Consider the following 25,827-nt stretch of genomic DNA (forward strand, 5'->3'; position numbering starts at 1 on the left):
AGGGAGAAAAGTGCAACAATGATGAATGGAAATCCAAAGTCTCTGAATTTTCATTAAAATTAATAATAAAAAATAAAAAAAATAGCATCTATCATTAAATAACAAAGTCCACTTTTTTTACCTAAGAATTTACCCTATATTTAAAATATTCAGATAGACATTGAAACAAGATAAAATGTTCACAGCTACTTTGTTGTTGTTAGGTGTTGTTAAGTCACATAGGCCTCAGCAACCCTATGAATAACGTACCTTAACCCGACCCTATCCTGTGCCATCCTCATCATCTCTGACAGACGTGGGCTCATTGCTAAATTCACTGCATCGATCCATCTCATTGTGGTTCCTTCTCTCCTGCCCTGACCCTCCATATTTCCAAGCATAATGTCCCATTCCAAGAAATAGCCTCTCCTAGTAACATGTCCAAAATAAGAGATGAAGCTTTGTCATCTTTGCCTTCAAGGAGCATTCTGGCTGTACTTTTTCCAAGACATCTGTCCCTTTGGCAGTCATGGGATATTCAGTACTCTTCTCCCGCACCATAACTCAAAGACATCAATTCTTTTTCTGTAATCCTTATTAACTGCCCAGCTTTTTGATGAACAGGCGGTGATTGAAAAGAGAAGGGCCTGAATCAGGCACACCTGAGTATTCAAACAGACATTACTGCTCTTAATTAATTTGGAGGGGTCCCTGACAGCAGACTTCCCCAGTGCATTGTCTCCTGATTTCCTGACTGCTACTAAAAAGTGTGTTGATTGTTGAGCCAAGCAAGATGAAATCATTGACAGCTTCAGTCCTTTCTCTATCATGATGTTATCAACACTAATAATGTCAATGAGTTAGTTAATACACCAAGTAATGAGATGTCAATGTAATTACTGTATTTGAGTAATTTGAGAAAAGTACAGTAAAATTCAAACAGACAAGCAGAGAATGTAAACCGACCCAACGTTGACCCTCAGCAGGTTTTCAGAGGCAGTTAAGCACATGTAAGGAGACTGCCCATCCTTCTCCCATGGAGCAGCTTGTAGACTTGAACTGAGAGCCCTTTTGGGATTGCAGCACCAGTTTCTCCCATGCCATATGATCAGATAGATAACCACTTATCTGCCAACTCTATGATTCTCAGCACTTACAAGTATCTTGTAGAAGGCAAGTTTGTTTGCTTGTTTGTTTTAAATGGGGGGGGGGAAATAGGAATGGTAATTCAGTACCAGGATGCCATGGCTGAGGAGGAGGGTGAGTTTGAGAATGAGGTGGCCCAGAGTGCCAGCAGGAGCCCTGTGAACTCTTATGGTGTCACAGACCCTCCTGATGTGTGGCTCACTGTCTTACACTTACAGTCCTGTCTCACGTGCTGTACAAACACCGCATTACAGTGTTTTCGCAGTGGAAAGAGAAAAAAAAAAGAGTTTAAAATACTCATCGAACCTAATTTTCTGCTACAAAGACAGGAAAGCCAATTCTGGGCCTTAATGTTATTGTGTTACTGGTGAAATACTCCCATCTTGTGGTCTTCTTAGATATAACTAACAAAGACCATTTTTGATACAGTGCTTTTATATCAGCATGTCATATTATCAGCATTTAGATTAACTAGTCTTAAAATGTATATTAGCTTTGCTTATTTTTACATTTTTTTGAAAGTTTTACAGATACTGTTGTTTAAAATTCTGAAATTACGAATTTTTATTTGGGAGAAAAACCTCTAGGGAAAAAACTTAGCAACTTGATTTCCAAAGGAATGTCATTTTGAGAAGCAAACTTGAGTCCTTCAAGGATCAGGTATGTTTTTAAACCTTAAAAAACCAAATGCCTCAAATGCCTTGTCATAGAGTCAGAACTGAGTCACTGCTGACCCTCCACTGGGTTGTAAGCATTCCTATTATCTGTACTAATTGTAAACCATGAGTCTACACATTGTTATTGTTGGTTGACTTTGAGTCAATTCTGACTCCTACTCATTTTATATGTTACAGTAGACCTGCTCTTGGCTGTAATTATTAATGGAAACCAATCTCCATGTCATTGAATGCAAACATTTGCTCTCTTGAGGGAACTTTTACCCTGAATAAGTAATGATATTGTTTTACTTTATGAGTTTAAATTTAGATACACTATTTTAGAAGAACTGAATTTATTCTTTTTTTCCAAAATCTCAAGTGTTTTATTTCAAGATACTGGAGGTTTTCATGTTGAAATTATAAATGTAAAACTAAGAATCTGCTCTATATTAGCATAAAACATGGCAAATGGAATGAATTTAATTCTGGAAAAATACTTTTTAAATCAATTTATCCTATTAAAAGCAAAAGAAAAGCTACTGAAAAAGCTACCTAGAAAAAAAATTTTCAGCCACTTAGTGCATATAAAAGTGAAATAAACATTTAAACAAACAGATGTACCAACTATTTAAATGCTAAATATCACAACTTCTTTTTCTAAACTTTTCTATATGAACACACTAGGAAGGGAATAAAATCACTTATTTGGTATTTTAAATGAGTTCTAATTTTTTTTAACTATAGAAGATACGTTCAATATTTTTGGAAAAACATTTTCTATAAAATTCTCCTTGGTATATTTTAAATATTCATGAATATGTAACTGAAAAACTGAATAAAATATATATGGAAATAAAAATATAGAGCAGTTATATATTCCTAATACAGTATCACAGACTGGCTGTTCAGTTGGGAGGCATGCTCCCAGGGTTCAAGATCTAGGCCTTAGAAAGTTCCATTACAGCTGTGTGATCTTAAATTAGAACTCAAACAATAAACCTACTGCCCTCAGTTCTGACTCACAGCGACCTGAAGTGGGACAGAATACTACTACTGGGGGAAGTATATCCTAGGTTTTCCTCCAGGCATTTTCACCATTCAAGGAACTGTTTTTAAGTAACTTACTCTCTTCGCCTCCAGGGTATTAAAGGCAATAATTCTGGTAAAGTACTTAACCTAATGCATATACTGAGAGATCAAGTGATATTAGCTATTACTTTTATTAGCATGTGCATAAGGAAGATGATGCTTCTCATTTACTACTTTCCCCTAATCCATGTCTCCCTCTAGTCAAATGTCACTGTATTCTATTAATTTAGAAATCCCCATAACTGCCTGTTGTTGTTGTTATGTGCCCTCGAGTCACTTGCGATTCATAGCAACCCTATGTACAATAGCCCTATACTCTGCTCTGTCCTGTGCCAATCACACTGTCTCTGACACACCCATTCCAATTATCCCAGTCACTGAATCAATCCACCTCAGAGAGGGCCTTCTCCTCCTGCGCTGTCCCTCTACCCTACCAAGCATGATGTCCCTCTCCAAGGACCGGTCCCTCCTTACAAAATGTCCAAAGTATGTTAGACGGAGCCTCAGAATCCTTGCCTCCAGGGAGCCACCCGGTTTAACCCTTTCCAGGATGAATCTGTTTATTTTCCTAGCAGTCCATGGTACCCTCAATACTCTTCTCCAGCACCACAGCTCAAAGGCATCAATTCTCCTTCTATCCTCCTTAGTCACTGTCCAACTCTCTGATGCATAACAAGTGATTGCAAAGACCATGGCCTGTATCAGACGCACCTTAGTCTCCAGAGAGACACCACTGCTCTTCAGTACCTTGGAGAGGTCCCTAACAGCAGACTTTCCCATGGCAATGCGCCTTTTAATTTCCTGGCTACTGGTGCCAAGGGTGTTGACTGTGGAGCCAAGCAAACTAAAGCTGTGAACAATCTCAGTCTCTTCACCATCCATCCTGATGCTGCCAATTGGTCCAGTCTTGACATTGAGCCTCAATCCATATTGAAGGCTGCAGTCCTTGACTCTATAGAAAGTGCTTCAGGTCCTCCTCAGTTTCAGAAAGCAGGGTTGTGCCATCTGCATAATGCCTACTCTATGCCAAACTGCCTACTCTATGCCAAATTTTATCAACTCAAAACTCATTATTATCATGTTGGAACTTACTCATAGCTGACCCTCTGTAGCTACAGTGGTTTTCAAAGACTGTGAATCACATGGGAAGAGACTGCCTATCTTTTGCTCTATGGGTAGATTCAAATTGCCAGATGGGGATCACCTTTGGCTTAGCAGTGCAACTAACTCCTAAACACTTCTGACTGCATACCTTTGGGTTACAAGTGCAATTCCTTACCACTAACCTACAGAGAGCATGGCATTCATCAAAATAGTTCATATTCTATCAAATTTTAAAGTCTTAATTAAAGGTACATGCTGTCGAGTCAGAACTGACTGGAGGGTCACAGCTGATCCTCCAGCAGCTTTTTAGAGACTTTAAACCATATAAGCAGAGACTGCCCATCTTTCTCAGCTGGTGGATTCAATTATGTGCCTCTGGGTTTGCAGTGCATCATCTGACCACAAGGCCACCAGTTTCCTAAAGTCTAGTTTAGAAAATAAATACTAAAGTCATATATAATGGATATGGAATCCTACTAATGCAGTGAATAAAGCAAGCAGTTGCTAACAAAAAGGCTGGCAGTTTGAACCCACAAGTCATTCATGGGTGATAAGACTGGCAATCCTATAATAAAGATTACAGGAAGCCTAAAGGAACAATTCTGTTCTGTCAGTATTGTATCTGATTACAGGCATGTTTGTTAATGGTTTGTAGGCATAGTGCTCACATTAAATTTATGAAACATACTAATGTTATTTATTGTTATCTATTTGATTTCCATTTTAGCTCATCTCATTTTCCCACTCCCCATGCAACACAGACTGGTTTAACATTCCTCTTCTCTGTAGAGAAGCACCTAGTGATTGAAAAAATAAAATAAAACCCAGCATATTTCTTTTAAAAGATAATGATGTAAATCATAAACCTAGTAAGAGGCTTATGTATGTTGTTGCTGTACTCTGGTCATAAGCCACAGCAATATGGATTGACACAGTGACTGTAACCATTGGCCCTTACATGACAAGGATCCAGAGAATGGGGAAGGATAGGGTGAGTTTCAGACAGGGTCGCTGTGAGTTGTGATTGACTCGAAGGCACCTAAGAACAACAACAAATAATAATAATGTATTTACATTAGATACTAAGGGCAAGTTGGCCAAAGAATGAAGACATAGAAAATGTGCAGCCAGAACACTCCTTGAGAGTAAGGATGACAAAACCTCGTCTCTCATACTGTGGCCTTGTTGCTGCATATTCCTTTGAAAGGCATATCAAGCTTAAAAATGAAGAGGATCAGCAAAAGAGAGGAAGATCCCCCTAGTGAGATGGACTGACATGGTGACTGCATCAAGGGACTCAAGCATAACAGAGAGAATGTGATGACAGGATAAGACACGATCTAGGTCTGTTGTTAATAGTCTAACTGCGAGACCTACAGAAATGTCCCATCTCATAAGATAAAATTTCATTAAATTGATGAACCACAGGCAAAAAAAAAAAAAAAATTAAAAATTACCAAAACAGCACACATGAAATAGTATTTACAACAGCACAATGTTTCCAGTATTTCAAAACTTAAGAGAAAAATTAACAGTATGAAGGAGACAACTGTTTCCCAAATCTAAAATCACTTGTGCTCAGTTTTTCAAGCTATTCAAACTCATAATTAAGTCTACAGCCAAAGAAACGAGGCTGTGGTTGGTGGGCCAAAAGAGGCATGAGGTGGCAATTCAGCTGATGAAAACTTTAGTTGAGTATCAGGAAGTTAAAATCATAAGATGATGTTGTGCTATGAAAATTAAGTACAGAAACTCCATTACTTGAGTCATTAAAAATTAATTTGGAAAGGATAAAAGTTATGAATTAGATGGCTAGTTTATCCATCAAATAGATATTTCAATGAAATGGAAAATGGCTATCATTCTAAATCTCCCTTGAAAGTTACTGAATTGTTTTTAAAAAATCAAAGTAGAGTGAAAAGATGCAATATTGTTTTTATCACAAAATTATTCTGAACATATGCAACGGTGTGTCTCTGGAGACAAAGGTGCGTCTGGTACAGGCCATGGTCTTTGCAATCACTTGTTATGCATCAGAGAGTTAGACAATGACCAAGGAGGACAGAAGGAGAATTGATGCTTCCGAGCTTTGGTGTTGGATAAGAGAGCTGAAGGTACCATGGACTGCTAAGAGAACAAACAGATTCACCCTAGAGAGGGTTAAACCGGGCTGCTTCTTGGAGGCAAGGATTCTAAGGCTTCATCTGACATACTTTGGTCATGTTGTAAGGCGAGACCGGTCCTTGGAGAGGGAGATCATGCTTGGGAGAGTGGAGGGCAGGTGCAGAAGGGGAAGGCCCTCTGGAAGATGGATTGATTCGGTGACTGGGGTAATCGGGATGAGTGTGTCAGAGACAGTGCGATTGGCACAGGACAGAGCAGAGTTTAGAGCTGTTGTACATAGGGTCACTATGAGTTGCAAGCGACTCAACAGCACATAACAACAACAACAACAACATCAAGCAGAGTACAAGACTGCTTAAGCAGCTTCAGAATGGAAAACGTCATGTATTCTCTTCATGAAAGCAGCATGAACTGATCTTTCAAAATTCTCTGCCATTACTTAACAGCTTACTGAAAAATACCAGAAATAAAATTTTATATGAAAATATTTCAATGGTTCTCTAAGATGCCATAATAAAAGAGAAAATCTTTATTGTTAGTTTTTCTTTTACTCTTTCTTTTCACTAAATGTTAAAAAAAAAACTCCACATGATCTAGACAAAAGCTTTTAGCTCAACACATAATTGCAACAAAATTACAATAATTGTCTCAATTAAAATAATCTTGAATGAACAGTATGTCATCTTAATGTTCCAATGGTTTATAGAGGGATCTACTTAATTAGCTAAAATTGCTTTCCAGTGTTAGTATCAAATGTCATTTGTTAAAAGTTGAACAATTTAGAAAATAATTTAACAAAGCAATTTTTCCAAACACCAAGAACCAACATTTTCTTTTTCAGCTGAATAAAGCAAGCAGATGTGTCATCAAGTTGCTATAAAACAAATGAGGCTTTTTATGGATTAAAAAAATAATAAATTTTACTACTAGTGTTAAAAATACTATTTTCTGATTGTTTTTACTAAATCAGATTTCTTTAATAAAATAAATGAATATCAATTACATCCTGCTGCTTTCTGCCTGCTGTAAATAAATTTTTTTATTATTCAGATGACAAGCAAGGACATCAAAGAATTCAACTACGGCTATCTAGAAACAGTGTTAGTTAAATTCTAATATAATAATCTTTTTTGGAGGTTTCATCTCAAATTATCTTATATTTATTAAGTTCATTTCTTGTGAATTCTCAAAAACTCATTGCTATATTATTTTTCCCTTGCTTAGACTAGCTGCACAATAATCTTTGTCTTAGTGGCAAGGAGTTGTGCGGCCAACCTGAAAGCATGAGTTTGAATCCACCAGCTGCTCGACGGGAGTGAGGTGGGCAATCTCGCCCCATGTGATTGACTGTCTATGAAAAACCTGCTGGAGGATCAGCTGTGAGTCAGTTCTGACTCTATGGTACATAACAACAAGTATTTGTATCATACTCCCTCAACACACTGTGGTACAGCTGGAACTAACACACAGCTGACCATCTAAAGGGTTTCCAAGTCTATAAATCACATGGGAGGAGACTTCATCTTTCTCTCATGGAGCTGTGGTGGATTCAAACTGCCAGAGACAGGCTTGGCTTTTGGGTTGCAGCTCAACTCCTTAAGGCCTACACCACTAGAGCTTCCCTTAAGATATAATTATTCTCCAACAAACAAAGCAGAGGGAAAAGAGACATCTGAAAATCCTCCTGAATCTAATACACTCAAGAATAGCAGGCTAGTGAAATTCTGAAGGCAAACTAATGATTTGGTTTAATGGCAAAGCAAAGATCACATTAATTCATTACCTCCATCATATTATCATTCTATAACTGCTTTAACAATATAAAATATTCCCCTACAAAATTCCACTGCAGATTACTCTTACTGCAGTGTTACTGATGCAGAGTAAATTAATTTCTTATTTGTTTCATAACATTAATTACAATTTTCTCATGTAACAGTACTCTTTCCACCTCCTCCCTGGATTGCTATTCTCATCACCCTTTTCTCATGTCCGTTAAGGCTTTCTGAGCTATGTCTTAAGGTACATGATTGTTCTGTGGATGCGTTCCTCCCTGGTCCTAAAGCTCGCCTCATCTGCCTCCCCAATGTTTGGCTGAAAAGTGATCCCCAAGGAAAGGGTTATTCTAGATCTCAGAGGATCTATCAAGGCTATGAGACAAGGAAATCTGGTCTTTTAAATGATTTTTAACTTTGTTCTGCAAGTTACTTTGTTGTTGTTCTTCCTTCGAGTCAGAATCAACCAACCCATCGCTGACCCTCTAGCAGGTTTTCAAAGGCAGATCGTCTTTCAGGAGGAGATTATTCATCCTCCTGTGGAGCAGCTGGTGGATTTGAACCACACACCTTTGGGACTGCAGTGCAGTTTCTTACCACTAGGCCTCCAGAGCTCCATATAAGTTACTTTACTGAACCTTTATTGAAAACCCATTGCTGTTGAGGGGATTCTTATGCAGAGCAACCCTGCAGGACAGACTAGAACTGCCTCTTAGTGTTTCAAAGGCTGTAAGTCTTTACAGAAATAGACTGCCTCATACTTCTCCCTTAGAGTAGCTAGTGGATTTGAACAACTAATCTTTTGGTTAGTAGTCCCTATGCTTAAATTAACTTTGTCACATGTGTTCCTTGATAGAAAATATTTCTCTGGAAAATATTTTAATAAGTTGGATGTAGGTACATAGGTATTATAATTACTTTCTAAATGCTCTGTTTTCCCTTTTTTAAGAAATTTTAATTTACAAAATACATAAAGTTTGAAAATTTTTTTGAACACTAAGATATCACATGACTGGGAAGACTCAAATGCTAGACAATTCCAATGTAAGTTTTTAAAAGAAGCCCAAGAACTTTCTATCAGCAAAGAATCATAGTTTTAGCTAAAAATTATTTCCTACAGAATAAGTCTTGGACAGGGTGAAACCAAGCTGCTCCCTGGAGGCAAGGATTTTGAAGCTCCACCTCACATATTTTGGGATGTGGCCAGGAGGGACCAGTCCTTGGAGAAGAACATCATGCTTGGAAATGTGGAGGGACAGTGCAGGAGAAGACCCAGGATGAGATGGATAGACTGTAACTGGAGATGTGGGATTGGATCTGTGTCAGACACGATGAGATTGGCTCAAGATAGGGCAGAGATAGGGCAGAGTTCAGAGTTGTACACAGGATCACTATGAGTCACAGGCAACTCAACAGCACATAACAATACAACAACAACAGAATATGTCTTAGCCTGAGACTAATAAAATGCATTAATTGGTCAGTTATTTGAGTCATCATATTGTTTTGGTTTTGGATTTTTTGTGTTTGTTTCGTTTGGGTTTTGGGGTTTTTTCCCCTTCACGTACCACTGAATCAGATCCATCTGGCACGAAAAATCCGTCTGGAGGAAAATGACCCTCCTTCTTCAGCACAGCATCTGGTAGATTCAAATGGAGCACCTTCGGGCTTACAGGATGGCTTCTTTCCACTAGCCCACCAGAGCTCCCTTGAGACATCATGTTTTACTCTCTTTCATTTTAAATATTTTAAGATCAAACAGAAGTCACTGAATACTTCAGTATTTTGGAACAAAGGAACATACTGTGTATAATTTATCTTCTAAACATTTAGAAAAGTATGTGTATGTATATAAAACATGAGAGAGGCACACACACAAATGCAAAAGCTTGTGCATGAAAAAAGACGGTATCCTAAAAGCAAACAATAAAACAAATGGGGTAAAATAGTTAAAACAGCTCTATCTAAATAAAGAGTATTTGGGTGATCTTTGTACTGTTCATATTCTTACAAACACTTATAATTAAAAAACCTAATATCCAGTTTGAAAGTCATCTGCAGAGCTGGGTTCTACAGAAGCTTGTTGGCTGGGGCTGGTGAGCATTAGGGTGGAATGATGATTTGCTAAGGAGAGTCAGATGATGTGATTCAGCCTCCTCTCTAAAAACCCGTTTGGTCGACAGTATGGGGCTGGAATGCACTTAACAACAGTAAGTGCGACAACATAGAGAGAGCTCTTTTGGCCTAGTGGATAGAAAGTTATACCACCAAGCCCAAGGTAGGTGATTCTAATCTGTGGCTTTCAGGCCTGGTTTAAATTGCTTTTGGTCAAACATTCTTCTAAGTGGTATAGCACTGGTCTGTGCATTGCTGTACAGAGGTAACTCATGGTTGCTGTGATGTTGAACACTGTGGCACTGATGTGTCAAATGTGATATTGGTTACCCATGGTGGGCAGTGTTTGGTGGAGCTCCCCAATTAAAACAAGCTTGGTAGCAGGAGTGGCATCCACTTCTGAAATGCCTTGTCTCCAGAAACTCTATGAACATGGAGAAAAGACCAAAGTTATACAAGTGTTCAGGTCTTTCATTCATAGGGTCACTCGCTTTGAGTCGTCTATGATGCGACAGCACTTAACAACGACAACAATATAAAAAATGCTCTTAAAAACATGTTAAGAAAAGTTTTAATATGCTTTTACATTTGCCTCCCACTGTCCTTGCCAGTGCCTACAGCACACAAAAATACTTAAAAAAAAAAAATATATATATATAATTAATTATATAATTGACTCATTGAAAATTCACACTAAATACATGTTTTTAAAACCTCAAAACAATGCCACTAAGTTTCCTCCATAATTCAACCAATGCTGTTAATTTAATTTCAACTTGGAAACCCAAAGGCAGTCTTTTCTTAGATCTCCAAGGTGGTGAAATTTTTATGGGAGGAGCCTGCTCATCTCCCTTGATGGGGTGACTGGTGGACTCATCATTTGGCAGTAAAAACAGCACCCTCAGCTCCTTACACACTTATAAGGAAAATCAATTACAGAAAATAAAGGCGGATGTGGGGGAGAGGGTGGGAATCAAGAAATGCCATTAGATATTTTGGTTATTTTTGAGAAAAGGTTTCAAATTATAATATTTACCATGAAATTAAAATTGCTTTACATACTTAAAAAAAATTTTTGCCAACCTGCCATCATTCCAGGAGAAAAAAAAAACAACAAAAAACCAACAAACCCTAACATCTAAAACAGTTGGTTTTTAATTGCAAGCGTTCCCCAGTGATAACTTAAAATTTCATTTTTATACTAGATCTTCCTCAACTCCTAACTTTTAAAGGTTTTAGCTGATTTGAATATTAGAATTAAGAAAGGAAGAAAAAAAATATAGGAGGTGAATAATGGCAAGCGAAGATAGGAGAAGAAAGAAAAAGTAGTAGCAAAATCAAAACTCTGTTGGTTAGAGAGTGAAAAGAAAACCTACTGACTGGGAAAAAACATTTAGCAATACCATTTCAGACAAGAGTCTAATATCAAAAGTTCACAGAATGCTACAGGGCCTCCACATGAAAAAGACTGATCACACAATTACAAAATGAGCAAAAGAAATGGAAAGACTACACAGAGGAAGATACTCAGATAGCCAACAGACACACGTAGAAAGTCTCAAAAGCACTGGCAATAAGAGAGATACAAATAAAAAACACAATGAGATACCATCTTGCCCAAGTAGCAGCAGCAAAATTTAACAGGACAGCAAGTAATAAATGTTGGAAAGGATGTGGAGAAATAGAAACTCCTGTGCACTGTTGGTGGGATTGTAAAATGGTACAACCACTGTGGAAGGTAGGTTAACATTTCCTCAGAAAGCTAAACACGGAAATTCCATATGACCCAGTGATTCTATTGCTTGGAATAAACCCTGAGAAAATGAGAACTGAGGCACAAGTGGAGATTTGTACACCAGTGTTCATAGCAGCATTATTCACCATTGCAAGAACATGGAAACAGCCCAAATGTCCAATCACAATTGAATGGATTGAGAAATTACTGTACATGCTACACAGCATGCAGAAGCAATGATTTTAAAAATCACTACCTAACTTGAGAGGGACTGGAGAGCATCATGCTAAGTGAACTTAGTCCTGTAAGGACAAATACTGTATAAGGCCATTATTGTGGACCGAGTATGAGGCTCCAAGAGGGGTAGGGAAGGGTGGAAGCAGAGGGGTGAGAATGGGTGGGGGGTAATCACAAGGTTCAAACTTGATGGGTGGAGGGCGGGGTGGATAAAGAAAACAGGAATGATCTGTTGTGAAAAACAATGAACTTTTTAAGTAACTAGTATAAAATAAAAATTTTAATTAAAAAGCCCAGCAAAACAAAAAAAACTCTGTTGGTTAAAGAACTCAGCCACTAACCAGGAAGTCGGTAATTCAAATTCACCATTCACTGGAAGAAAGATGTGGCTGTCTGCTTCTATAAAGATTTACAGCCCTAGAATCCCTGTTAGGCAGTTCTACTACATTCTATAGAGTCACTCTGAGTCAGGCTATTTTGGTTTTTCCATAGAGCTCTGTGTACATGGACTGAAGTTCAACATCAAGAAACAAAGATTACCAGTTGGCTGAATGGCAACATTATGACAGATGGTAAAGAGACTGAGACTGTTAACAGCTTCAGTTTGTTTGGCTCCACCATCAACACTCTTGGTGCCAGTAGCCAGGAAATACAAAGACTAACTGTATTAGGAAAACCTGTTGTCAGAGACGTCTCCAGAGTATTTAAGAGCAATGATGTTAGTCTGGAGACTAAGGTACACCTAATTCAGCCCACAGTCTTCACAATCATTTGCTACGCATCAGAAAGCTGGACAACGACTAAGGATGACAGAAGGAAAATTTGCATTTGACTTGTGGTAGCAGAGAAGAGTAATTAATATACCATGGGCTGCTAGGAGAGCAAATAGGTTTATCCTGGAGAGGGTATGGCCAGGCTGCTTGTTGGAGGCAAGAATTCTGAGGCTTCAGCTGATGTACTCTGGGCATGTTGCAAGGAGGGACCAGTGCTTGGAGAGGGACATCATGCTTGGAAGGGTGGAGGGACAGTGCAACAGAGGAAGACCCTGGATAAGATGGATTGGCTTAGTAACTGGGGTTATGGAGTAGGTGTATCAGACAAAACTGGCTCAAGATAGAGCAGGGTTCAGAACTGTTGTACATAGGGTTGCTATGAGTCATGAGTGATTTCATGGCACATAACAACAACATGTGCACATGTAGTATCCCTGGATGGTGCAAAGAGTTAAGATATCTAGCTGCTCATCAAAAGTTTTAGAGGCCAGAGGTACCTGAATATAAAGTCCTGCTGAGCTGTCAAAGGAAATTAGTCATTAAAAAAAGTCTGTAGATTTTGTTTTTAACAATAACCTACCTGGAATGATAACAAAACTCCAAACAGCAAAAGAGAAAATAAACAGATCTTATGAAAATGTCAAACTCTGCTTATCAAAATACTACCAGAAAAGGGAAAACAAGTTACTGACTGGGAAAATATCTTTTAAGACAGATCTCCAACAAGAATTTAATAATCAAAATATACATTTAAAAAGCCTATCAAACACAATTCGCTCTGACACACTTAGGGTTCTCCATGAGTTTCTGGTTTTCTTTTACTCTCTAACACAATAGCATTCTATCGTGTAATAAAATTCCAGAAGCTGGAATCAACTTGATGACAGCTAGTTATTGGTCAGGAGAGAGCTCTCTTGTTCCAAGTTTTTAAATTTCTTGAAACCAAATGTACTACTCTAGTGGTAAAGAGCTGTGCTGCCAATCTAAAGGTGCATGGTTTGAATCCACCAACTGCACTACAGTAGAAAGATGGGCAGTCTATTCTTGTGCAATTTTACTGCCTCTGAAAACCCACTGGAGGGCCAGCTATGGGATGATTCCAACTTGACAGTACACAACAACAAGAAGGAACAGAAATTTGGAGAAATTCTAAGAATCTGAAGAAGCTTCAAGTTACTTCAGACACTGGTTGTCATTCTTTATCTGAGTTTTCTACCTCCAGACACTCAAGTTATTAAAAGCTTATCCTTTCCTCCAGTGTTTTCACAAATAAAAAAAAAAGAATGTATTTCTCAAGGATAAAAAAGAGTGAGTTTTAATGTATAAGCATGCCATCAAAAATATATCCCCTCATACTGACATGAATTATTAAGCAGCTAAATGCTTAAAAAATTCAGTTGGAGCTCTATACTGACTATTCTATCAAATGAGCATTCATAATTAAACAGCACTTATGGTGGCTTGCTACCTTATTTGTTGTGTTGCTAGCCTAAAGATCAGAGGTTCAAATCCACCAGCTGCTCTGAGGGAGAAAGATGAGTGGTCTCCTCATCTAAAGATTCACATCCCTGAAAGCAATGGAGGGTTGCTATGTTTCTGAACCAACTTGACAGCAATGGGTTTGGTTTTTGAATATGTTATGATACAAAAATTTATTTATGAAATAAAACAGTACTGACTACACAGTCAAGGAGGAAATCTATTACATACCTCATAATAGGATGATGATTTCTAAAATATCAACAACCCAATGCAATTAAAGAGCACTTTTCTACAAATCTAACATAAGTACATGCCACTGCCATCTGCTGGAATACTTACTTGATATCGCTGATAAATTATTAATTCAATTTAGCACAAATTAAACAAAGCAAAAACTAGAAGAGTAACAATCTACAAATTAATATAGCAATAATCCTTTGTTTGCATTAGAGAATAAGGGAATTACTGCAAACTTAGACTAAATCATTTAAATTATTTTTTTCTACTTCCAATTAAAAAACCACCAGATCTTTTACACTGGATCTTTACCCAATCCTTTACCCACCCTTCCCTTCCTCCCTTCAAACCAAAATAAAATGAATTCAATAAACAAATAAAAAACATTTGTTTCTCAAGAAAACCTTAAATATGCACATGAAAAAGGGGGACTGGGGAAAAAAAGCAAAACAAAACACTCTGAGAGAAGAAAAATTATTTTAAAAGTTTGACTATATCAATTTATTTACACTAAAAGGTTTGTTAGATTTAATGTTTTCTTTGTATTTTTTGAAGTAGTAGTTTCAGTTATGACTAAGGTGCATCTGATACAGACCATGGTCTTCACAATTACTTGCTACGCATCAGAGAGCTGATGCGTAGCAAGTAAATGACTAAGAATGACAGAAGAAGAATTGATGTCTTTGAGGTGTGGTGCTTGAGAAGAGTATTGAACAAATCACAGACCACCAAGAAAACAAATAGGTCTGTCCTGAAGAGGGTGAAACCAAGTTTCTCTTTGGAGGCTAAGATTTTTAAGTTCCGTCTCAGATATTTTAGGAATGTGGCCAGAGGGGACTGGTCCTTGGAGAAGGACATCATACTTGGATGGGTGGACAGACAGAGCAGGAGAGGAAGACCCCAGATGAGATGGACTGATAGAGTAACTGGAGCAATGGGGGTTAGGTGTGTTGGAATCAGTTAGACTGGTTCAGGACAGGGCAGGCTTCAGAGCTGTTGTGCTATATAGCTATTGTCACTATAAGTCACAGGTGACGCAACAGCACGTAAATAACAACAGCAACAGTTTCAGTTATACTCAGTTCTACAAAAATTGGGAAGTTCTTTTGCAAAATTTCCCCCCCCTAAGAAATACTTTGGAATGGCAATAAAAAGTCTTGAGGGTACTGAAAGTGTTCCAGTAAACAAACACTAAGTTTTATAACTTAGCAGTGAATGTGACAAGAAACAAGTAACTTTTATAAAACACATTTGAGTCTTAGCGGCATTTCTTCTAAGAAAAACAGAATTCATTCTAAAACGAGAAGTATAAATTCAGAAAGTACTTCAGATATTACACCAAACTCATCACAAAAAATAACACCAACTACCCATTTAACCTAGAAGCACATGTTTAACTCATATTTACTCACTTTATGTTTAAAAGTTAACCCAATCTAAATCTAAATCTAAATAAGCCAGATAAAGTACCTTTCATAAATGGTTTTTAATGTCATTAGATCCGGAACACCTTCAGTCTCTTCCAAATACAGTATGAGCCATGAAGTTCGGTAAGGCCACTGTTCTGTAAGGTTGATCCAGCTAGCAAGCCTATCCCAGTTGAAGCTAATCTGATTGGCTCTCAGTAAGCGTCCTTTAAGGAATATAAAAACATTTTCAAATTAACAAGATGAGGGTTGCTTTCAGTGTTGTTATGGATTATCAAGTCAGAACAGACCCATGGTTGACCCTTCAGCAGGTTTTCAAAGGCAGGAAATCACACAGGAGGAGACTGCCCATCCCTCTCCCCAAGAGCAGTTGATATATTCAAATCACTTGCCCTTGTGACTACAGTGAAGCTTCCTACCACTTGGCCACCAGGGTTCCCTCCCAAGATGAGCATAATAATATTAAGTACTACGCATATTCACAAAGATGACTTCAAAACTTGAACGTAAGCATTTCACTGATACTGCAAATTCAAGTCCAGTATTGATACGGCTCAATGTAAGGGCCTAGTGGTATAGGATTGTGCTACAATCCCAAAGGTATGAGGTTTGAAGCCACCATCTGTTCCACAGGAAGATGGTCAATCTCCTCCTGGGTGACATACTAACTCTGAAAGCTTGCTGGAAGGTCAGCTATGGGTCAGTTCTGATTTAACAACAGCCAACAACAACAATTTTTACATGGCTTCTACAGTCCAAATCCAGGAGCTCTGGTGGCCTATCAACCCAAAGGCACCCAAACAGCTTGAATCCATCAGCTGCTCCATGGTGAAACGATGAGCGGTCTCCTCTAGTGCAATTTACAGCATCAGAAAACCTGCTGGGGCAGCTATGAGTCGATACTATTCAAAAGCATTGAACATACATATCCTATAATCCCAAGAGTTATGGTGTAAACTTTTCTATGGCTTAAATATAATTCTGCTTAATTTTAAAGTAATTTCTCTCTGTGTAGGTGTGATCTGCCATGATCTGTTTTGACCACTTAAATGCACACAAAAATCTTACAGAACTTACTATATGCCAGACATTGTCTGGATGCTACTACACCTGATCTGTAAGTAGAACATCAATGGGCCTCAATCCTCTAAAGGACCACATGCTAAGATCTCATACCTTGCTGCCATTATTGTTGTGGTGCACTGCTGAGTCAAAAATGATTCATAGCTGACTGACCCTGAAGTAGGTTTTCAGAGGATGTAAATTACACAGGAAGAGACTTTCCTTCTTTCTCCCATGAAGCAGCTGGTGGATTCAAACCATATGTCTTCAGACTGGCAGTGCAGCTCTTTACTACTAGACCATCCGAGTTCCCTTAAAACACATCTAAATAAGCTAGTTGAGTTTTGTTTTTTGTTTTTTTTGTTGTTGTTGTTGTTTTTAATTTATTTTTGTGTGTGTGTACCATCAAATCAGATCTGACTGGAGGAGATTGTCCCTCCTTCCCCGGCAGAGCCATCTGGTGGATTCAAACCGTGTGCCTCTGGGATTGTAGTTGCAGTTCCTTGCCACTAGGCCACCAGAGCTCCCCGCTAGTTGAGTTTTTGGATGTTGTTAAGTGAAGGTACAATCTCACATGATTTTGTTGCTAAGTAGTGAGTTCTGGTTATATGGGGGCTACTGAGTCATATGATTCAAAGACACCTAACAACAACAACAACAGGGGCTGCTCATGTAAGTAACCTCCACCACAGAGGTTTTAATGTATTTCTAAAATTTGTTATGTGTCTATTTAGGGAGTGATCTATCTATCTATCTATCTATCATTTTAAAGTCCTGCTGGGAAACAAAAAAGTCCTAAAAGCCCTGCAGGGACTTTCTGAGGACCCTGACTCAGCATGGAAGAAAGATGGGCAATCTCCTCCCAAGTCATTAACTGCCTCTGAAAACCCACTGAAAGGTCAGCTATGAGTCGGTTCTGACTTGATGACACACTATGCCACCCACCACAACTCTGTGTGCTTACATATGGACAACTGAATTCTCCAACTTTCAGAAAGGATGCACTGTTTCTTTGCATCATAATTTTGCCTTAAAAGATATTTTCAATTACTGAATATAATATCAACACAGCTCTTTGTTTCTGAACTTTATTATTTATCATAAGACAGTAAAAAACAAAGTTACCTGTCACAGAAACAATATTAAGTAATCTTCTCATGGTCTGAGGACTTATGTCACTGAACCAGTCCTCAGTAACCAACAGTTTTGTAAGGTCAAAGGACATCTGCCGAGTAATTGTCCGCTGTATCTGTCTTCTTCGATAAGTATCCTGAAAACAATATATTATAAAATCCATTAAGGCAATCTTTTCCATCAAGAACTTCAAACTTTTTAGAGGTTAATACAGTTTTATTACTACAAAAAGGAATATGAATTAAAATAAGACTATACTAAATAATAAGCTTTATTCCAGGAGGCAGGACACTTACAGAAAAGCAGTTATAAAGTAATTTTAGTAGCTACTGCATCAAATGTTATGATTTAGCTTCAAGTGTATTTCAATTACTGTATATTTGGAAATGTAATGGCTCTAAAGTGTAAGTAAATATACCACCATCAAGTTCAATCCATAGAGATTCTCCATTGGTTTCTAAAGCTGTAAAGGTTTGAGAAGAACACTAATCTTTCTCCCATGGAGCCACTGATGGATTTGAACCATCAACCTTTGAGTTAGCAGGTAAAACCTAATACACTTGGCCACCAGAGCTCCTTTGTAAATAAACAGAAATGTGTAAAAAATTGTATTTAAAATTCTCAAGGGAATGATTTTTTTATAAGGATTCTGTAATAAGGATGCAAATTAACATCTGGCATGGTTTTAGAGACTCAATTTTATTTTCAGACTATTTTAAGATGTGTGACAATTATAGGAAAAGTGCAGCTAAACTATTATCATCTCGTAAGAATTAAATGCATTTTATTGGGTAAGTAGGTAGGGTAAATGAGCCATCTAAAGACAGGAAGAAGACACAACAAAGGTGTGTTCTCACCTACGATCTCAACAAGGGATCAGATCTTTTAAGACAGACACTTAGGAGAGAAATTCCAAACAGCAAACGATGCCCTTCATATTGTACAGTCAATTAGCATTTTATCTTTCATAATATTATTTTTGCATCCATATTTATATGTGACAGATACATAAAATTGAAATGCCACTTAAGACATATTTTCTCAAAAAAAATAAATCTATCCAGGTTGTTACGTGCCATGAAGCTGTTTTCACCTTAAAGTGGCTTTATGAGCAACAGAGCAATAGAGTGCTGAGGCTTCTGCCATCCTGATAATCACTGCTAAGCCTGTGTCCACTGCTGCAGTCGCTGTGTCGAGAGTTATTAATAGTAGCAAATCAGAAAAAAGCCAGTCTGACTCAACTGGCATGTTTACTGTAACTTACTTACCAGTGGACAACTTCCTATCTTATAATGCTCCCCCCTATATACAAAGGGGCTACCACGGAAGCGGTGGTGCAGGGACGCACAAAGCATTTGAAAAGAAGGCAGCTAAGGTGGTGGGAAGGCACAAAATTACATAGATACAGAAAGACGAGCAGACATTTCACAAACATTAAGGGAGGAGGGAGGCTACCAGGAAAGGAAGACAGAGAGTGACTCACACACAATAAGACTGTACTTTATTTTCAGAAGAAGGGGGTAACAGGCACCTTAACCTGACTAGGAATTAATAGAATGGTTTAAAAACTTAGATGATACCATCTGGTGAGCTTTGAAATGTGGGGTGGTACTTGGGCATAGTTTTTGTGTGGTGGTAGAGGACGGGGTGCAGACATAAGGCTCTGAGGTGATTCTAACAAGCAACTAGAATTGAGGCTAGGTTGGGAGTAAAGGGGCTCATAAAACTTACAGTTATTATGGCTCTAGGTTGACGTATTACCTGAAAAATAACCTGAAGCTGAAAGGAAATTCAAGGATAAAGTTTATTTGAAACTCTTAATGCAGTATTTATAAAAGCTTATGTAAGTGGCATCATTTTAATTTCAATTAAATAATAGTAACACAAAAGTTTTGTTTGATAATTTCCAAACTCTTGTCGGATCACCTTTCTTTGGAATGGGAACAAATATAGATCTCTTCTAGTCAGTTGGCAAAGTGGTTGTCCTGCAGATTTCTATGAAAATTATCAAACAATATTGATAGTACATGCAAACAAGATTCTGCTGAAGATTATCCAAAAATGACTGAAATGGCACATCAACAGTGAACTACCTTAAGTGCAGGCTGAGTTTAGAAGAAGCCATGGTCCTAGGGATATTAAAGCTAATGATAGATGGTTCTTGGCCGAATGTAGGTAATACCATGGGAATGTCCATGTTTCATTGACTATGCAAAGTTATCGACTGTGTGGATCATAACAAACTGTGGCTAACTCTGAAAAGAATGGGAATCCCAGAACCCTTGTGAAACCTATACTTGGACCAGGAGGGAGTTGTCAGAACAGAGCAAGGAAACACTACATGGTTCAAAATTGGGAAGGGTGCATGCCAGAGATGTGTCCTATCTCCATACCTTTTCAATCTATATGCAGAACAGATTATCTGAGAGGCTGGGCTCTGTGAGGAGAAATGTGGCATCAGGATTGGAGGACGGCTCATCAACAATCTGTGTTATGCGGATGACACAACCCTGCTTGCTGAAACCAAGAAGGACCTGAAGGCTTGCTGCCAGATAGTCAAGGATTGCAGCCTTCAATATGGATTGAATCTCAACATCAAGAAAACAAAGATTCTCACCACTGGGCCGATTGGGAGCATCATGATAGATGGTAAAGAGATTGAGACTGTTAACAGATGTATGTTTGGCTCCACAATCAACACTCCTGGTACCATCAGGCGGGAAATTAAAAAATGAATTGCACTGGGAAAGTCTGCTGTCAGAGACCTCTCCAGAGTACTGAAGAGCAACGATGTCAGTCTGGAGACTAAGGTGCACCTGACCCAGGCCATAGTCTTTGTAATTACTTGCTATGCATAAGAAAGCTGGTCAATGATAGAAGGAGAATGATGTCTTTGAGCTGTGGTGCTGGAGTAGAGTATTGAATATATCATGGACTGCTAGAAGAACAAGCAGGTTTGTCCTAAAGAGGGTGAAACCAGGCTGCTGCTTGGAGGACAGGATTCTGAAGTTCTGTCTGACATAGTTTGGACATGTTGCAAGGCAGGACCAGTTCTTGGAGAGGGACGTCATGTGTAGGAAAGGAAAACCCTCGATGGACTGATTCAGTGATCGGGGTAAGCGAGTAGGTGTATCAGAGACAGTAAGATTGGCACAGGATAGAGCAGGGTTTAGGGCTGTTATACACAGGGTCGCTAGGAGTCGCAGGTGACTCGATGGCACACTACTACTACTACTACTACCACTACCACTACCACTACCACTACCACTACCACTACTACTACTACTACTACTACTACTACTACTACTACTTGGCTCAAAAGAAATGAAATCTCACCCGTCTATTGAGGGCTGTCTTGCTACCAAGCTTTGTCATCTCCCCAAGACTGTTTTGTGAAACTCTTCTATCAGCATCTTCCTGCATCCCTGAAAGAATTGATCAAAGAATATGATTTGCATTAAAATTCTGTTGTACCAGCTAGGCAAAGAGTAGTAAATTACCAACACATATTTTTCAAGATAGAGAGTCCACATAGACAAGTCTGCTTCAAATTCAAACTACTTAAAGAATCTTTCTTTACCTGTAGTATCTGAACACGGAATGTCCCCATTTGTTGTAGAAGTTACAAGGAATTTTCTTGCATTGCTTAGTCCACGACAATTAAGAAAAACAGGCAAATGAACTATGTTGCGCATATAGTCATGTCCATTTATATTTGAATCACGAAGCACACTATTAAGGTTCTGGTTAATTGCTTTTATAATAATATGTGGATCACTTGCAAAAATAGCAATGAATGGTCCTTTTGAAAATAAAACTCGGACCTGTGGTAAGAAAAATATAGTTATAAATTTTAAACCATCAAATGTAAGGAAAAAAATCTCCTCAGTCTCCTTCAAACAGAATATAAATTTTAAACTATAAAATGTAATTAGTTCCTCAAAATCAAAACGACAATGTTTTAAATGGCATTTGTTTTAATAAAAACATTATTCTACAAAACTTTTTATAAAAAATTATTTTACCAAAGGCTTAAACTGGGTTTGTCACCAACTGATAGTAATAAAACTCACAAAGAAAACACTGTCCCTACAATGGGACTTTACCAACCTGCATCACAGGTAGGACGAATAAACATAAAGAAGCATTCATGAATGTACATTGGTCTCTGCCTATGATCACACATTGTTGTTTATATCATACCTTTCAGACAGTCACTGATGAGCCCTATCTGAATTTAAAACTCTACAAACTCTGGGAGTTCCTTATATTTATCTCAGATTCTAACTAGCTGTAAAGAATAGGAGTTTCACCATGGACCTTCCTCCTCCACAAATATAAACCATGAAAAAAATCATCGTAAAACTAAAATTATTTAATAATAAATGGTTGTAATGAAACATTTTCCTAGTATGTCTCAGCCTTTTAAAAAATGTTGCTCTTTACAATTAAAATAAAATAATATCTACTAAATAGGAAAAAAGTAGTAATTCAATAAAAGCAGTTTAAACTCCACTGTTGTTAGGTGCTATTGACCAAGACTTATAGTGATCGAATCCTGTGCTATCCTGTGCCATCCTCACAATCTCTGACATATTTGAGCCCACTACTGCTGCTAGCTGAATCTTGGCTGAAAGCAGGGAATACCACAGGAATGTCTGTTTGTGTTTCATTGATTATGCAAAGGCATTTGACTGTGTGGATCATAACAAACTGTGGTTGACAAGAATGGAAATCTGAGAATGGAAATCCCAGAACACTTGATTGTGCTAATGAGAAACCTATACTTGGACCAAGAGGCAGTCGTCAGAACAGAGCAAAGGAACACTGCATGGTTCAAAATTGGGAAGGGTGTATGCCAGGGATGTGTCCTGTCTCCGTACCTTTTCAACCTGTACGCAGAGCAGATTATCCGGGAGGCTGGGCTCTATGAGGAGAATTGTGGCGTCAGGATTGGTGGAAGATCTATTAACAATCTGCGTTATGCGGATGACACAACCCTGCTTGCTGAAACTGAGGAGGACCTGAATCATCTGCTGCAGAGTGTCAAGAACTGCAGCCATCAATATGGATTGAGGCTTAATGTCAGTAAGACAAAGATTCTCACCACTGGACCAATTGGCAGCATCAGGATGGATGGTGAAGAGACTGAGATTGTTAACAGCTTCAGTTTCCTTGGCTCCACAGTCAACACTCTTGGCACCAGTAGCCAGGAAATTAAAAGGTGCATTGCCATGGGAAAGTCTGCTGTTAGGGACCTCTCCAAAGTGCTGAGGAGTAATGGTGTCTCTCTGGAGACTTAGGTGTGTCTGATACAGGCCATGGTCTTTGCAATCACTTGTTATGCATCACAGAGTTGGACAATGACTAGGGAGGACAGGAGGAGAATTGATGCCTTTGAGCTGTGGTGCTAGAGAAAAGTATCAAGGGTACAATGGACTGCTAGGAAAACAAAGAGATTCATCCTGAAGAGGGTTAAACCAGGCAGCTCCTTGGAGGCAAAGATTCTGGGGCTTCATCTAACATACTTTGGACATGTTGTAAGGAGGGACCGGTCCTTGGAGAGGGACATCATGCTTGGTAGGGTGAACGGACAGTGCAGGAGAGAAAGGCCCTTTATGAGGTGGATTGATTCATTGGGGTAATTGACTGGGATAATCGGCATGGGTGTACTGGAGACAGTGCGATTGGCACAGGACAGAGCAGAGTTTAGGGCTGTTGTACACAGGGTCACTATAAGTCACAAGCGACTCGAGGGCACATAACAACAACAACTGCAGTCACTATATCAATCTGTCTAGGTGAGGGTCTTCCTCTCTTTCGCCAACCCTCCACTTTTCCAAGCATGATGTCCCTCTCCAATTAATAGCCTTTCTTAGAAATATGCCCAAAGTATGTGAGACAAAACTTTATCATTTTTGCCTCCAAGGAGCACTCTGGCTGAACTTTCTCCAAGATGCATTTGTTTGTTCTTTTGGTAGTCTGTAGGATAATCACTACTTTTATCCAACATTACAGTTCAAAGGCATCTTCTTTTGTCATCCTGAGTCACTGTCCAGCTCTTAGAAGTATAGTAAGGACTGAAAAGATCATGGCCTGAATCATGCACACCTTAGTCCTCAAAATGATATTACTGTTCCTCAATAATTTGAGGCAGTCTCTGACTAAACTTTTCCAGTGCAGTAAGTCTCCTGATCTCCTGTCTGTTGGTACCAAATATATTGATTGTGCATCTAAGTAAGATGAAGTTGTTCACACTTTCAAGCTTTTCTCCATCTACCATGATATTGCCTAATGGGGCAGAAGTGAGGATTTTTGTTTTCTTGATGATGCAAATGCAATCTATATTGAAGGGTGCAGCATTTAACCTCCTATAACAAGTGTTTCAAGTCTGCTTCACTTTCAGCAAGCAGGGTTGTGTCATCTGCATAACAAGATTCCTGAAATCATGTGTTCTCTCAGCTGCTGTGAATGCAAAAATTTCTATTTCATAATGATTAAAACTTACAGTGTCTAGCATCTGAAGTACTTTGTCCTGTTCACAGGCATCTAATCCATCAATGATAACTACGAGTCTTGTTTGATTCTGAGTGAAACTGTCAATGGTTTTTGCCATTCTGGCCATCAATTCCACTTCACATTTAAGAACCTATTAAAAAAAAAATAAAAAAAAATATATCTATAAAACAGTAAGTATATATCAAAAAGCAAACATATTTTTAAAAGCATGACAGAACACAATTTACTAGCAAGATCATTTGCCAGTTATGGCTCCAATCAAAACAAGGTAGTCACTTCTTCACAGTTTATAAAATCCTCAACTCACTGCCATCAAGTTGGAACTGAGTCAGAGCTAACTCTCCAGTGGGTTTTCTGAGGCTGTAAATCACACAGAAGGAGACTGCCCATTATTCTCCTGTGGAGCCACCAGTGGATTCAAATGACCAGAGAGGCAGTATCTTTGAGCTAGCAGCACAACTCCCTAAAGACTAGGCCACCTGAGCTCCCTAAGCAGTTTATGAAGTAACTACAATAACAACAGAGAGTATTATTATCAAATCCAATTTAAAAAGAAAAAAACTTGGTATGGGACTTACTTGGTAAGATCAAAGGTGTGGAAATGTCACAAGAGCTGGACTGCAAACTCACATTATCTAGACAACCTAATGATGACACCTAAGCTTAAGCAAAGAAAGGGCTGGAGAAGCTCTGTATTGTGCCTTTTACATATAAAATATATGATTCTATTTTAGATGTTTGGTGGTTTAAATAATCTTGTTAAAACAGATAAGCTATGTCTTCTGGGTTCCAGCAGGAACACTGAGAAATTAGGACCACTGAGTGAAGTTACTACTGTTGAGTCAGAACTCATAGGTAATCCTCAGGCAAGGTTTTAGAAGCTGTAAATCACCAAGGAGGAGACTGCCCACCTTTCTCCCTCAGAGTGGCTGGTGGATTCAAACCACCAAAGAAGTGTGGCCATTGGGCTAAGACTCTACTGACTACACAGAGCTCCCCACACCAGGGTTGGCATGAGTCAAAATTCTACTCCTTAATATTTGTGGTAGTGGTGAAATTGCTTGGTTTCAGACTTGTCAGCTAACTGGAAGATTTAGTTCAAGTCCATTCAAAGACATGTCAGAAGAAAAGCTTGCACCACCAAAATAGAAAACTATAGGCCAATATCTCTCATGAATATTGATGCAAAAATCCTAAATAAAATACTGGCAAATAGAATCCAACGATACA

The 25,827-nt window shown here is 38.5% G+C and overlaps 1 protein-coding gene across 1 annotated transcript in view; it reads right to left on the reverse strand.

Annotated features, from left to right (window-relative positions):
- The window catches only part of KIDINS220 (kinase D-interacting substrate, 220kDa), a 130,040-nt gene that overhangs the window by 47,946 nt on the left and 56,267 nt on the right, over positions 1 to 25,827 (reverse strand). Inside the window, exons 17-21 of the mRNA XM_006898195.1 lie at positions 24,587 to 24,727; positions 21,659 to 21,902; positions 21,415 to 21,503; positions 18,070 to 18,214; positions 15,926 to 16,088 (exon numbers count right to left, since the gene is read on the reverse strand). Coding sequence (XP_006898257.1) covers positions 15,926 to 16,088; positions 18,070 to 18,214; positions 21,415 to 21,503; positions 21,659 to 21,902; positions 24,587 to 24,727 — 782 coding nt within the window. The remainder of the gene's footprint in view (positions 1 to 15,925; positions 16,089 to 18,069; positions 18,215 to 21,414; positions 21,504 to 21,658; positions 21,903 to 24,586; positions 24,728 to 25,827) is intronic.

This window comes from Elephantulus edwardii, unplaced genomic scaffold, assembly GCF_000299155.1.
Source record: "Elephantulus edwardii isolate Elephantulus edwardi_28Jun2011 unplaced genomic scaffold, EleEdw1.0 scaffold00223, whole genome shotgun sequence".
NCBI classification, from domain to species: Eukaryota; Metazoa; Chordata; class Mammalia; order Macroscelidea; family Macroscelididae; genus Elephantulus; species Elephantulus edwardii.